At 41.1% G+C, this 15,310-nt stretch overlaps 2 protein-coding genes across 2 annotated transcripts in view; both read left to right on the forward strand.

The window, feature by feature from the left end:
- LOC123857300 (protocadherin alpha-C2) overlaps nt 1–15,310 on the forward strand; it is a 104,301-nt gene that overhangs the window by 17,489 nt on the left and 71,502 nt on the right. The window lies entirely within an intron of this gene.
- PCDHAC1 (protocadherin alpha subfamily C, 1) lies at nt 2,638–8,106 on the forward strand. The gene has a single exon (XM_064596003.1). The coding sequence runs from the start codon at nt 2,788–2,790 to the stop codon at nt 5,242–5,244; it is 2,457 nt and encodes an 818-aa protein (XP_064452073.1). The 5' UTR covers nt 2,638–2,787; the 3' UTR covers nt 5,245–8,106.

Below are 15,310 nucleotides of genomic sequence, written 5' to 3' on the forward strand. Positions count from 1 at the left end.
TCTTGAGACTTCATCTTTGGGATATCTAAATATCCCAAATGTCTCCTAAATATTGCTTTCCCACAAACCCCAGGTTTATCTACAGATAGGGAGGCAGATGGCAGGACAAATCCCACTAGGTGAGTGCTATTCACTTATTCTTGACAGAAATTAAATCCTTTGAAAATAATCATCAGTGGCAGTTTAGACAAAGAAATGGGAAAGAGGAGGAAACCAGAAGTCTGAGAGGTGTGTGAAGGGGGAAGAGTTTTTGTCAAGATTTTCCATGTTGATTCTCAGTATGAATTTTTCCTTTTCCCCATTTACTAATCCACCACACATACTGTCCTCCTAGACAAAGCTTAGAAATCCTAAACCCAGTATAACTGGAAACTTGATTGCAGGTCTTAAAATCAGGGGCCTTCCAAAAGTTGAGTTAGTCTCTCCAGATGTATTTCATCTGCTGCTAATGGAAAAGTGAAAAGTATAACCTTACAACCCCAAAGCTGTTAGCTTAGCTGGCAGCATTAAACGAAAATGAGGAAATGCAAATCCTAATCTCTGGCACTGAAGTAGATAATTAGTTTTGGTTCTGAAATTTGCTGAATAAATTTAATTTTTATGGGTTATCTCACATCCTAATGAGCATTCCCCGTGATAGCTATACTTATGACCCTACCTAACACTTCACAGGGCTGACATGTTTTCTGCTTTAGTTTTATCCAAGACTTGATGTCAATGATTTTCTTGGTTCCTTAACTCAGAAAGACAAATTAGTGGAGAGCATTTACTACTTAAATTGCCTTATGTTGCTGCTTGCCATGCTTCCCTGGAAGAGATAAGGGTTTGGGTTTGTATTGTTCCAGGGAGGTGATTGGTTCTTAGTGGCATAATGAATTTACCAATCCCACTTTCAGTTTTAAAACCAGAATGCTGGAACAGCCTGCCACCCCACCCCTCATTTTAATCAGCAATTTAAGATAGTATTCTAAAGTATTCAAACATACAATAAAGTTAAGAGAATTGTGTAATTAGCTCCCTTGTATCCAGCATTCAGCTTCAATAATTATCAACACTTCTAGGCAGTTTTCTGAGCAGAAAATACATTGCCCTGGGATGGCTGGGTGGCTCAGTCAGTTAAGCGTCTGCCTTCAGCTCAGGTCATGATCCCAGGGCCCTGGGATTGAGTCTCCCACATCAGGCTCCTTGCTCAGCGGGGAGCCTGCTTCTCCCTCTGCCTGCCGCTCCTGCTGCTTGTGTCCTCTCTCTCTCTCTCTCTCTGAAAAATAAATGGGTAAAATCTTAAAAGAAAGAAAGAATGAACATTGCCCTGAAAGCTTCAATTCTTGATCAGTATTCAGCTTTTGTCTTTCAAATTTTGGTTCCTGGGGCTTTGGACCCTGCAATTGTATTAAAAGAAGTTTAAGAAATTTAGTGTTTAATAGTCTTTTGAAGGCACTCTCTTTTTTCAGCTCGCCTCCCCCTCAGGGAAATCCCCTGGTTGTAGGGTGCAAGGCGAAATCTGGAGATATTTTTTGTAGCTCGGAGATGTTTTTCATAGAACTGATCAATATCCCTATTTCCCTTCAGGGGACCGGCCTAAAAACGAAATTGGAGAACGTATGGGCGGCTAGTCAGTTCCTACCCTGCCTCAATGCTATTTTCTAAATATTTACAGAGAGTAAATTTACAGAATAGTTTCCTGGTCACACTCTGGAGAGTATCTCAATTACTTTCTTCCCACTACACTTCGCACGTCCTGTTGGGGATGAGTGTCAGTCTTTCTGAGTTGCAGGTGCTTGTACGGACTGGTTTCTAACCTCTCATCCAGAACGTCCAGGGCCGCTTGTGAGGCACTCCGTAGTAGGGCCTCCTGGGGAAAGAGAAACTGCTGACCCACAAAAAGCCAAACGAACTGTAAGCCTTGCACTCACCCACCCGGGTGCCTCGAAAAGTCAGAGTGCCGGGGAAGCTTGAGGAGGACCCTATTCCCCAATCTGCCCCTCGCTGGTCGCCTCTATTGAATTCTTGGCTCCTGCTGTAAAAAAAAGGGTGCAGGAGAGACTTTAACCCGCAGCAGAGAGGCTGGGAATCCAGCATGCGATGCACCTCAGCCCTTAGTTTGGGGGCTCCTGTTTCCTTAAGCTTCGAAGGCGTGGTCATTCAGGGTCCCGCTACCGCCTCTCGCCGCCACCGCCCGGCGGTTTTTCTGGGAATTCCGCTCTCCTCGCGGGCACTGTAGGGGTTCTGGGGGTCCGAGCGCCCGGCCCTAGACGTTCCGCGGTCAAACAGTGGCGAGAGGAGCCCAGCCGAGCTCAGCCCTAGCTACGAGCAGTCTTTAGGCGGCGTCTGTGGAGGTTAAGACGCGGCGGGTCTTAGGGCGTTGTCCTTAGAAACGCCGGTCGAGGGAAGATGTGTTGGTTTCCCCGAGCGTCTTCCTTGCCCGGCCCGGCGCGGGCCGCCGGGACTTCGGAGAGATCCCAGCTAGCGGGGAATGGAGACGGCGCCTCCCTAGCCCGAGCCGTTTACCTCGTCTCTGCACCCCTAGGCGGCGCTGCGCTCCTCCGCACCGGCCAGCCCCGCTTTCCCAGACGGCTGCCAAAGCTCCAGTCCGGCGAGCAGACCTTCCAGCCCGCCAGTCCCGGGCAATTCCAGTATATTCAGGAGGCCGAACGTCGGCGATCCGTGCCCTTCTAGCCCGCTGCGGAGGGCGGCCGGCCCTTGCTCTTTCCTAGGGTTCGTGCTCTCCGGGAGTCCGGAGCATGGTCCTGGGTCACTGCTGGTGGAGCGAGGACGCCGAGAGGGAGGATGGCGGGCTGGAAGGTGGCGGTTTTATGTCTGTGGGTCTCCTGCGGCTCTGCCGCCGGACAGCTGGAATACTCAGTGTTGGAGGAGACCGAGCGGGGCGTAGCCGTAGGCAATGTGTCCGCGGACTTGGGGCTGTCAGCGGCCGCTCTGTCCTTGAGGAACTTTCGCTTCCTTTCCGGCCACCGCGAGCCCTACTTCGGGGTGGATCGGGCCAGCGGCGGCTTGGTGGTCCTAGAGCCGGCGGACCGCGAACGGCTGTGCGAGACCAAAGCTGTCTGCGTCTTGACCTATGAGCTGGTGCTCGAGGACCCGCTGGAGCTACACCCGATGCGAGTTCACGTCGTGGACACCAACGACAGCTCGCCTTTCTTCCCTGCCGGCGACGTGCAGCTGCACATCCCCGAGTTCCTGATGCCGGGAGCCCGCTTTACTCTCCCTAATGCCCAAGATGCTGACGAGGGAAGCAACGGGGTCCTAAGCTACAGTCTGAGCCCCAGCCAGCACTTTCGCCTGATCATGGGATCGCAGGTGGACGGCAGTGAATACCCGGAGTTGGTATTAGCGAAAGCGCTGGATCGGGAGCAGCGCGCCACCCACCAGCTGGTGCTCAGCGCTAGGGACGGCGGGCGGCCCGCGCGCTCCGGAGACGCACGAGTTACCATCATAGTGGTGGACACAAACGACAGTGCGCCGGTATTTGAGCGCCCAGTGTACCGCGCCAAGGTACCAGAGACTGCACCGAACGGGACTGTGTTACTACGAGTTCAGGCCTCGGACCCGGATGAAGGCTCCAATGGGGAAATCCGGTACTCCTTAAGCAACAGCACGCGAGCAGCGCTGCGACACCACTTTCACGTGCACCCTAGAACTGGGGAGGTGCGGGTAGCTGCGTCACTAGGTCCACCGGAAACGTTGTTGGAGGCGTACATTGAGGCGAGGGATGAGGGCACCTTCGGTTTAGCTAATACTGTCAAACTGCTGGTGGAAGTGACGGATGTGAATGATCATGCCCCCGAGGTGAATCTCCTGACTCTGTCCAGTTCAGTTTCTGAGGACGCTGCCCCTGGCACAGTGATTGCCCTCCTCAGTCTCAGGGATGAGGATCTCGGTCCCAACGGTAAGGTCGTTTGTAGCATGTCCAGTGGAGGCCCTTTTAAGCTGAAGGCTTCCTTTGACAACTACTACAGCTTGCTGACTGATGGGCCGCTGGACCGGGAGCAGGTCGGCGAATACCAGGTCCTGATCACTGCCTCAGATGGTGGCTCATCCCCCTTGAGCACCCTCAAGACACTGACTGTGTCTGTTGCTGATGTGAATGACAATTCACCAAGCTTTGCTCAACCACAACAGGAACTTTTTGTGGCTGAAAACAATGGTCCTGGGGCCTCTCTAGGCTGTGTGTTTGCCCAGGATCCCGACCTGGGGAAGAATGGCCTTGTCTTCTATGAGCTGTTGGATATTATCTCTGAAAGGCAGACGGCCTCTAGCTTGGTGGCAGTAGAATCATCCAGCGGGGCTATCACTGCCAAAACGTCCTTTGACTTTGAGCAGCTCAGGGGGTTTCACTTCCAAGTGGAAGCCCGGGATGGTGGCATTCCTCCCAGGAGTGCAACAGTGACTGTGAACTTGTTTGTGGTAGATAGGAATGATAATGCTCCAGTCATCTTGGTTCCCGTGTCCAGAAATGGCTCCATTCCAGTGGAGATTGCGCCCCGCTCTGCCAGAAGTGGACACTTGGTCACAAAAGTGGTAGCAGAGGATGCAGACAGTGGCTCTAATGCTTGGCTTTCCTACCATATTTCTCAGGCTTCTGACTCCAGCCTTTTCAGAATTTCAGCCAGTATGGGAGAGCTCCGAACTGCCCGATTAATTCTTCCCAGTGATGCGGTTAAACAGAGGGTGGTGGTCGTGGTTCGGGACCAGGGAGACCCATCACTTTCCTCTTCTGTCACATTGGGTGTACTGTTGAGCAACTCGGCCCCTCAGGTCCTTCCAGACTTTGAGGATACCTGGGAAACAGGAGGCCACCTTTCTACCCAGAACCTGTACTTAGTAATTGCTCTGGCCTGTATTTCCTTTTTATTTCTGGGGTGGTTACTTTTCTTTTTGTGCATCAAGGTGAACCAGAGCCCAGTTTGTTGTTCTCAAAGGTGCTGTCGCTCCCCAGAGGAACTGAGGTATGCGAGGAAGATGGCTTCGAGTCCTTGCATGTTATCAGCCACAGTAGACGTCACTACCGTTGAGAGACTTTCTCAGACCTATCTCTATCAGGCCTCTCTAGGACTTGGTTCTGATAATAACAGTTTGCTGTTGCGTGGGGAATACAGTACTGCTGACCTGAGAAATCTGGCTACAGGGGTAGGATTGAATTTGCCAGTATCCTGCATTCATATTCGGAATAGGAAAGGGGATCACATAAATGTCAATGCCATGGTAAGCAAATTTTTGGAGATTTGATTCCCTTGGCCAGGAGATGACTGCTAGCTGTGTTTTGAAATGCTTCTTAGGTGAGTCTTCGGCAACATTTATTCCACTGAATTGAACACTCCTGCTTAGCACCCACTGTGCTAAGAATTTTGGGCATATATAAGTATTAAAAGACTGTCCAAGGAGTTTATAGTTTATTTTTGAGAAACAAGGGTAAGAAATTCAAAACCATCAAAGAACAATAAAAGTAATATAGCATAAATGTCTAAAATTAAGAAATAAGGCACCAGTTTCTGGTACAGGTAATAAATGACCTGGAAAGTTTTTAATTCCCTTTGGGAATTTGTTTAAGGAATTATTTAAAGCATAAATCCCTTCATTCAAAAAACTATTTTGTGCAACAGATATGTGTAAGACATTCTGACACCGAAAGTGGGAATGAAAAATATACACTACTCTTTGCATAACATAAGCATGATATCATGGAAGATGAGACATTTGCTCAAACCATTACAATACATGATTTAATGATGATAACCTAAAAAATGTAAAAATAAATTGCAATGGATGTTCAAAGAAGGGAGAGAGAGACTGTGAGAGAACATCTAGGAAAGGAGGAAGGAGTCAGAGAAGGCATGATGGTAGAGATGGCATTTGAATTAAATCTTGAATGATACACTATTTAATAAAATGCAACATATTTTCTAGGTCATACTTTAAATAAATGCCATTTTTGACAGAGTAGTCCTTTTCGAGAATGACACTCTAAAACATAGCTAATAGCTCCATACAGTGTTTCTCAGTATATGGAAATTATAAGCATGTCTCAGAACACCTGTATGTATTGATAGAAAGAAGATCAAACCATTGGGTATAGGACTTGACAACCTTTAATTTTGTGTTTTTATTGATATACTTCACAAATAAAAGATGAGTATTTTTTAAATTTTAATTCCAGTGTAGTTAACATACAATGTTATATTCAATTCAGGTGTACAATATAATGATTCAACAATTCCGTATATTACTCAGTGCTTGAAAGGGAATTGTTACATCAGAAACATTAGTGTGTTCAAGGTGCATTTGCCATTCAAAGTCCATTCAACTTGGATTTAATTTTCTTATTATTTTAGAGGGCAGTATACTTTAAAATAAGTAAATACCATATTTGAGAGTAATGCATCTAATGAAAGTTAAATTATTCAAATACTTAAATGTATCCATAGTGGCCCTTTGCATTTCAGAAACTTTTTGAATAGAGTGAGGACAATCTTTAGCAATTTTACGATATGACTTTCTGACTTCTCATAGAGATCATGGAAACAAGGGAAGGAGGTATGCAGAGATTAGGGAAGAGAATGGAAGATTCCTTGTTTTACTATTCCAGGTAATAGGGAAAAAGTGAGTTATAAGTTATTCTCCTCAAATAATGATGTTAACTGCAAATAAAATAGATTTACATGCATTATAGTTTTGCATATTTGATATTCTCACATGACATAATAGAATGTAATATATGAGAGTAAATGCTTGCTGAATGAGAGAATAAATACATTTGCTGGGCGCCTGGGTGGCTCAGTTGGTTAAGCAACTGCCTTTGGCTCAGGTCATGATCCTGGAGTCCCTGGATCGAGTCCTGCATCGGGCTCCCTGCTCAGCAGGGGGTCTGCTTCTCCCTCTGACCCTCCCCCCTCTCATGTGCTCTCTCTCATTCTCTGTCCCTCTCAAATTAAAATAAATAAATAAATAAATAAATAAATAAATAAATAAATAAATAAAAGAATAAATACATTTGCTAATGTATGAATTGGGTGGTAACATTGAGGGAAGAGTTCAACATCAAGGGCAAAGATTTAACTCACTTTTCCACTTTATATGTATATATATTTAACAGTTTAAAGATCACTTTCAAATATATTATTTCAATGGTTATTTTCTTCCTCATGTATAATAGTTAAACAACAAAATAGTGGGGTTTTCTGGTCCTAGAACTAGCTTGAAAAACCTCAATGCTGTGTTCTGTTGCTAAATATGATTGCAGTCCCTCTCTATAACAAAGTGATTAGTAGGGATGCACGTTTTTGTACTGTGAAAGTCACAGTGGATGCAAATTAAAATACAGTTAATTTTAAGGGAGAAAATTGGTGCACTATAATGTTAATATTTCAGGTATCAAAACACTTAATGTGTAAATGCTCTTCCTATCAAGAAAATTCATAACTTCTTTTATTTCATTGTTTTCTATAACAAAGAGAGATGAGAATACCAGTAATGTCTGAAGTTTGGGAGTCGGGTATTGTTTGAAAAACACATATTAAGCAGACTTGAAAGGAAACGGATCTGGAAGTTAGAAAATTATTTAAAAGGAAGAATGTAGGGGTGCCTGGGTAGCTCAGTTGTTTAAGCGCCCAACTCTTGATCTCAGCTCAGGTCTTGATCTCAGGGTTGTGAGTTCAAGCTCTACCTTGGGCTCCATATTGGGCATGGAGCCTACTTAAAAAAATAAATGAAAGGATAAATATAACTAATAACAGAGAAAAATATTCCTTGCCACCAAATTTTTAAACTTAAATGAGTGACAGTAACGAAGGTAAATTGTTCATACATTCAGGAATACTGTGCCATCCCATTCATCCACTTAAGAAGTCTTTTTCCATCAATGTTGATATTTCATTTTTTAGGTAGTCCATTGTCTGATAATAATTTTGTGGACTGGATATTTCCTTATATATAAAGAAAGTATGATGTATAAGAGCATGAATAAAATAACTTCTAGATAGCTGGAGTATTTGTAATTCACCCAGTAATTTTATTACTTTATTCTTCCTATCCAATTGCATATTGATCCAATCATGATTTTTTTTTTTTTAAAGATTTTATTTATTTAGGGGCGCTTGGGTGGCTCAGTCGGTTAAGTGGCTGCCTTCGGCTCAGGTCATGATCCCAGCGTCCTGGGATTGAGCCCCTCATCGGGCTCCCTGCTCAGCGGGAAGCCTGTTTCTCCCTCTCCCACTGCCTGCCTCTCTGCTTACTTGTGCTCTCTCTCTTTCTGTCAAATAAATAAATAAAAATCTTTTTTTAAAATTTATTTGACAGAGAGACACAGCAAGAGAGGGAACACAATCAGGGAGAGTGGGAGAGGGAGAAGCAGGCTTCCTGCTGAGCAAGGAGCCTGATGTGGGGCTCCATCCCAGGACCCTGGGGCCTTGACCTGAGCCGAAGGCAGACGCTTCATGACTGAGCCACCCAGGCGCCCCCCAATCATGATTCTTTAGAAAAGAATGCTTGGCATAGTGTTCACTGAATGCCTTAATAACAAGAAGGAAAAAGCAATGCCTGCGAAATGTATGAATGGGAAAATTTTAACAATGTGACTGATAAAGATCTGTTGGTGTTTGTTGCCTTCAACATTTATAGTTAGAGGAAAACAATAATATTCCAGAGACTAAATACATTTTGCTGGGTTGGGGTGAAGATGGATTAAGTTGCAAAGAGGCTTTTACATTGGATATAATGGATATAATATGAGTATCAGAAATAATTAACATTTGGAAGAATGTCAAGTGCATGTGGATTATAGGCCAGGGTTCTGACTGAAGTATTATGGGAAGTAAGGAGTTTGTGGGTAAAGATTATTCTTAAAAACAAAAACTAAATCATCAAAGTGGTTACTCACTTTGTTCCCAATTTTAATTGACAAGAGGAGAATGGTTCAGGATATAAATAAATTGCATGTCTCTTTTATACTGCGTTTATGAAAAAGAAAAGAATTAGGATAACAATTTCCTCCTCAAGCTAAAAACACAGAAGGTCATTATATATTCATCTGGAACTTGTCTTTGAATCTAGAAATGAATATGCAATCACATCTTCTCTCTCCTGTGCTGCAGAGAAAAAGAAAACTTTTCTGTCTCATCCTAAATTCTTGGCTGTTCTAGAACCATCTGGTTGCCATCTACATATATACTGTTTTCTTAGAAGAACTGTAATGACATACCCTCAAAAATGTTCTCTGAATTCATGCACATTGTGCTTATTCTTTAGAATCTTTAAGCAAAGATTACAGCTGTTTTGTTTAGTCTAAAAATGAGGTTCATGCAAAATAAAAACAACTAGTTAAGACATCTTCATAGTGGGTTTTGCCTTTATACTTAACACTCAAGATGGGCTTGTCATTTTCCTTTCTTATAAGGGTTTGGTGACAAGGTTATTAAACAAATTCAAAGGTTTTTTTTTTTTTTTCTCTTTTTTATTCTCTGAACATGTTTATTTAGATTGGTGATCTTTCTTTCTTAAATATTTAGTGGAATTCACTAGTGATGTTCTCTGTGCCTTAGTTTTCTTTGTGGGGAAGTTTTAAGTCATGAAATTATATTTCTTTATCAGCAATAGAATTATTTATATTTTAATTTTTCTTGTTTTGTAAATTCTTTCCCCAAAATATGTTAATTTCATCTCAGCTTTTTTTGGTATGAGGATGTTAATAATGTCCTCTTATGATCTTTTTAACATCGTAGGATCTATAGTGGTATTCCCTTTTCAAGCCTGATGCTAGTTATCGTCACCTCTCATTTTTCCCGACTAGACTGGGAAGTAGTTTATGAATTATATTAGCCTTTCCAAAAACTAACTTTTGACTTTTGGGATTCTATTTCTTGTATGTTTGCTTTCTATTTTATTAATTTCTGCTCTTAACTTTATTTCCTTCCTCATATTTTCTTTGTATTCAATTTTCTATTTGTTTTCTTTTTTTTTTTTAAGATTTTGTTTATTTGACAGAGAGAGAGAGCTCAAGTAGGCGGAGCGGCAGGCAGAGGCAGGCTCCGAGGAGCAAGGAGCCCAACGTGGGGCTCCATCCCAGGACCCTGAGATCATTACCTGAGCTGAAAGCAGACACTTAACCAACTGAGACACCAAGGCGGCCCTCTCTTTGTTTTCTACCTGCTTATTTAGCTTGCTGATTTTCAGGTTTTGTTTCTAATATATGGATTTTTTTTAAAGATTTTATTTATTTATTTGACAGAGAGAGCACAAGCAGGAGAGGCAGAAGGAGAGGGAAAAGCAGGCTCCCCACTGAGCAGGGAGCCCGCCTTGGGGCTCAATCCCAGGACCCCGGGATCATGACCTGAGCCAGAGGGAGACGCTTAACCGACTGAGCCACCCAGGTGCCCCTAATATATGGATTTAAAGCTATAAATTTCTTCTGGGGCGCTTGGGTGGCTCAGTCAGTTGAGCGACTGACTCTTGGTTTCAGCTCAGGTCATGATCTCAGGCTCCTGATCTCAGGGTCATGAGATGGAGATTGGTATTGGGCCCTAACTCAGCTCACAGAGCCTGCTAGAGATTCTCTCTCTCTCTCTCTCCTTCTCCCTCCCCCTCTGCTCCTCTCCTCACTCTCTCCCGCTCTCTCTCTCAAAATAAATAAATAAATAAAATCTTTTTTAAAAAAGCTATAAATTTCCGGCGCCTGGTTGGCTTAGTCGTTAAGCGTCTGCCTTCAACTGGGGTTGTGATCCCAGAGTCCTGGGATTGAGCCCCGCATCGGGCTCCCTGCTCAGCGGAGAGCCTGCTTCTCCCTCTCCCTCTTGCGCTCCCCCTGCTTGTGCTCTCTCTTTCTCTCTCTATCAAATAAATAAATAAAATCTTTTTTTTAATATATTTTTTTAAAGATTTTATTTATTTGCGAGAGAGAGAATGAGAGGCAGAGAGCATGAGAGGGAGGAGGGTCAGAGGGAGAAGCAGACTCCCTGCCGAGCAGGGAGCCCGATGCGGGACTCGATCCTGGGACTCCAGGATCATGACCTGAGCCGAAGGCAGTCGCTTAACCAACTGAGCCACCCAGGCGCCCGATAAATAAATAAAATCTTAAAAAAAATAAGAAGCTATATATTTCCACTAAGCATAGTTTTAGCTGCTTCACACAAATCTTACTTTAAAAATTTTTAATCGAGGGGTGCCTGAATGGCTCAGTCATTAAGCGTCTGCCTTCAGCTCAGGTCATGATCCCAGGGTCCTGGGATCGAGTCCCACATCGGGCTCCCTGCTCAGCAGGAAGCCTGCTTCTCCCTCTCCCACCCCCCTGCTTGTGTTTCCTCTCTCACTGTCTCTCTCTGTCAAACAAATAAATAAAAAATCTAAAAAAAAGAAATTTTAATTGGAGTGTAACATACATAAAAGTTCATATATCATAAGTGTACAGCTTCATGAATAATCCAAAGCCAACCCAATCACGCAACCACCACAGAGGGAAGGAAGTAGAGAATTACCAGCAACCCACCCCTACCCCACCCATCTATCGTTACTCTCTTCTGAAAGATAACCATTATCATGAGTTCCTACACCATAAAAAGAGAATCATATAGTATGATTATGTTTTTGTGTCTGGCTAATTTCAGTATTGTATATGTCTCCTTTCCCACAACAAAAATCCCAGTTTTCATTTATACCAACTTAATTACTCATGTTAACCCACACTGCTCAAACAACAGACTTAGAAAACAATACCAGCACTGCACCAACAATATGATTATAGTATCAGTTTAATATTTTTGTCATTATTTTCATTTGTGCTGGGCATGTACAAATCATCGTGGTTTTTTTTAAAGATTTTATTTATTTATTTGACAGAGAGAGACACAGCGAGAGAGGGAACACAAGCAGGGGGAGTGGGAGAGGGAGAAGCAGGCTTCCCGCGGAGCAGGGAGCCTGATGCGGGGCTCGATCCCAGGACCCTGAGATCATGACCTGAGCCGAAGGCAGACGCTTAACGACTGAGCCACCCAGGTGCCCCCAAATCATCGTGTTTTAAAGTATCTTGGAAGAGTTCATCTCTTTGTAGTTAAGCTGCCAAGTACATACAGAGTTAGGTTCATTTATTTTAAGTTGCTTTCAAATTTAGGCCTGAAACTAATATTACACTGTATTTTAACTAACTGGAATTTAAATAAAAACTTTAAAAAATAGGTCTTGCTTTTTAAAATTTAATTTTCTTTTATAGTTGTGTAAAATATTACACTGATCCCAAAATAAATTTATAAGAAAGTGTATTTAGAAAAGTCTAGTATTCACTATGTCTGTTCCTCTACTTTAGTCCTTATTTCCTCTTACAAGTAATCAAATTTTATGGTTTATCCTTTTACTATTTCTTTTTACATATACATATATGTATATATATATAAGCAAATATATATGTGTGTCTATCCTCTGCTTTTTAGGATAAATTATAACATACAAAACATATTCTTCTCCACTTTGGTTTTTTTACTTAAAAATATAAATTTATGATCACTCCATAGTAGTATATAGAGATACTCTGTGTCTCTTAATGATGTCTTTTGATTAACAGGAATTCCTAATTTTAATGAGATCCAATTTTCAATATTTTCTTTTTACTTGGTACTCTTTCTATCCTTTTTTTTTTTTTTTTAAGATTTGTATTTATTTATTGAGAGAGATAGTGATAGAGAGAGAGTATGAGAGGGGGAGAGTCAGAGGGAGAAGCAGACTCCCCGCTGAGCAGGGAGCCTGATGCGGGACTCCAGGATCATGACCTGAGCCGAAGGCAGCTGCTTAAACAACTGAGCCACCCAGGCGCCCTTACTTAGTACTCTTTCTATCCTTTTAATGAAATGTAGCCTACTCCAAGGTCATGAAGATATGCTTCTATATTATTTGCTAGAACATTGCTGCCCAGTGAAACTTTCTGTATGTTGGAAATTTTCTATATCTGCATATATAGGACATATGGCTACTGAGCACTTGAAATGTGGCTAGTGAAACTGCAGGACTGAATTTTTAATGTTACTAAAGTTAATTCAAGCTTATGTTTAAATAGCCATATCTGATTAGTGGTTGCCATATTCCCAGCAGCTTCCTTGTTTTAACTTGCACATTAAGAATCTTAATCTATCTGAAATTGTATTTTTGAGTATTGTGTAATGTCAGAGCTGATATTAATTGTTTCCATATGTAAATCCAGTTAGATTTTCTACATATACAGCACCATTTAATAAAAAGACCACCCTTTTCTTACTACTCTGCAGCACTACCTTTGTCGTAAACCAAGTGACTGTATATTTGTGCCTATCTCTAGACTCTCATTCTGTTTCATTGGTCTAGTCCTCTATTCCTGTGCCAGTTCCATTCTGTATTGATACGTATTGTTATACAGTTGTGTAAGTTCTCCCCCTTTGTTCTTCTGCTTCTAGATTAATTTAGCTCTTTTTGGCCCTTGGCATTTCTATAGAAATTACAGAATCAGCTTGTCGATTTCTACCAAAAAAACTCTGCTCTTATTTTAAGTGGTATTACATTGAATCTGCAGAAAATATGAGGCATATTGACATTTTGACAAAATTTTACTTGGATATTTATTTACTGTATAAACAATATGGGATTTATTAACATAATGACAATATATCCATAAACAGCTGGTCTACTAACATGATATATCCTTCTATTTATTTTATTTTTTCCTCTGTTTATGTGTGTTTAATGTGTGTGTGGGGATATTTTGTACAAGTTCATTAGATATTTGGTATTTTGATGCTAGTATAACTAGCATTTAAAAATTTCATTTTATAATCATTTTTTGCAGGTATATAGATATAAAACTAATTTTTGTGTTAACTTTGTAGCTAGTGTCCTTGCTAAATTTTGTTTTGAAATCTCACATTTTTATATTATTTTATATTTTCTGCATACACTGTTATGCCATTTCCAATACTCTTCATTTTATTTATTTATTTTTTTAAATGTCTAATCATATAGTTTCTGTTTTATGGCTTTGTGGCATTGTTGAATTGAAGTGATGATAGTCTTGTTTTATTTCTGATTTCAGAGAGAAAGTTTTTTATATTGAATATGAGATACATTTTTTTTCCCCAGAGGTCCTCTGTCAGGTTAAGGAACTTCCTTCCTTTTCTAATTTACTAAGAGATCTTTAAAAAATTATGAATGGGTATTAAATTTATCATATATTTCTCTGCTTATTGAAGTGATCATATGATTTTATCCTTTCATTTTATTCAAATCATGAATCACATTGGTTGATTTATTAATAATAAACCAATATTGCATTCTTGGAATAAACCTTGGTTGGTTGTAATGTATTATCCTTTATATGACTGGATCTATTTTCCTAACAGTTTGCTTAGAATTTTAAAAATCTGTCTTTATGATAGAAATTAACTTGTAATTTTCCATTCTTGTAAGGTTTCTGTAAGGGTTTGATATCAAGGCTATCCTGGCCTCATATAGTAAGTTAAGAAGTTTTACTTCTTTTTCAACTCTTTGGAAAGTTTGTGTGTAAATCAGTGTTTTCTTCTCCCAAAAATATATGGAGAATTCAGAATTAAGCCTTATTGGATTAAAGTTCTTTTCATGAAAATGTTTTTAATCATAAATTCAATATCTGCAATAGGTATAGAGCTACATAAATTTTATATTTCTAGTTGTGTCAGTTTGGCAAATTGTTTTTTTCAACAAATTTGTGCATTTAATCTAAATTTTAAAATGTAATATATAGGTTTAAAGTTATTCATTGATTTCTCATTATTTTAATGTAGTAGAAACCATAATGGTATTTCTTTTTTTTTTTTTTAAGATTTTATTTGTCAGAGAGAGAGAGAGCACAAGCAGGGGAAGCAACAGGCAGAGGGAGAAGCAGGCTCCCCACTGAGCAAGGAGCCCCATTCGGGACTCAGTCCCAGGACCCTGGTATCATGACCTAGCCCAAGGCAGACACTTAACTGAAGTGTCCCAATGGTGTTTCTTTTTACAGCCTTCATATTGTATTTTTGCTTTCTCTTTTTTAGAATAAGTTATGCCATAGATTTATTGACTTTAATAGTCTTTTTAATGATCCTCTTTTGATAGCCAGAAAATAAAAGACCTATTACCTTTATTTATGTATTTAGAGAGGGAGAGAGAGAGAGTGTGTGAGTAAGCAGGGGCAGAGAGAGTGGGAGAATCTTTTCTTTCTTTAAAGATTTATTTATTTATTTTTTAGAATGAGAGAGAGTGAGAGCATGCACGTGCACATACACTCAAGTTGAGGGAGGGGCAGAGGGAGAGAGAATCCCAAGTAGACTCCCCG

The sequence above is a fragment of the Mirounga angustirostris genome, unplaced genomic scaffold (genome assembly GCF_029215605.1).
Source record: "Mirounga angustirostris isolate CCGP_5_RB_7025 unplaced genomic scaffold, mMirAng1.0.hap1 SCAF_7, whole genome shotgun sequence".
Taxonomy (NCBI): Eukaryota; Metazoa; Chordata; class Mammalia; order Carnivora; family Phocidae; genus Mirounga; species Mirounga angustirostris.

What these genes read in the sequence shown, in the direction of transcription:
- PCDHAC1 (XM_064596003.1), top strand. Translation starts at nt 2,788, where the DNA reads ATGGCGGGCTGGAAGGTGGCGGTTTTATGTCTGTGGGTCTCCTGCGGC.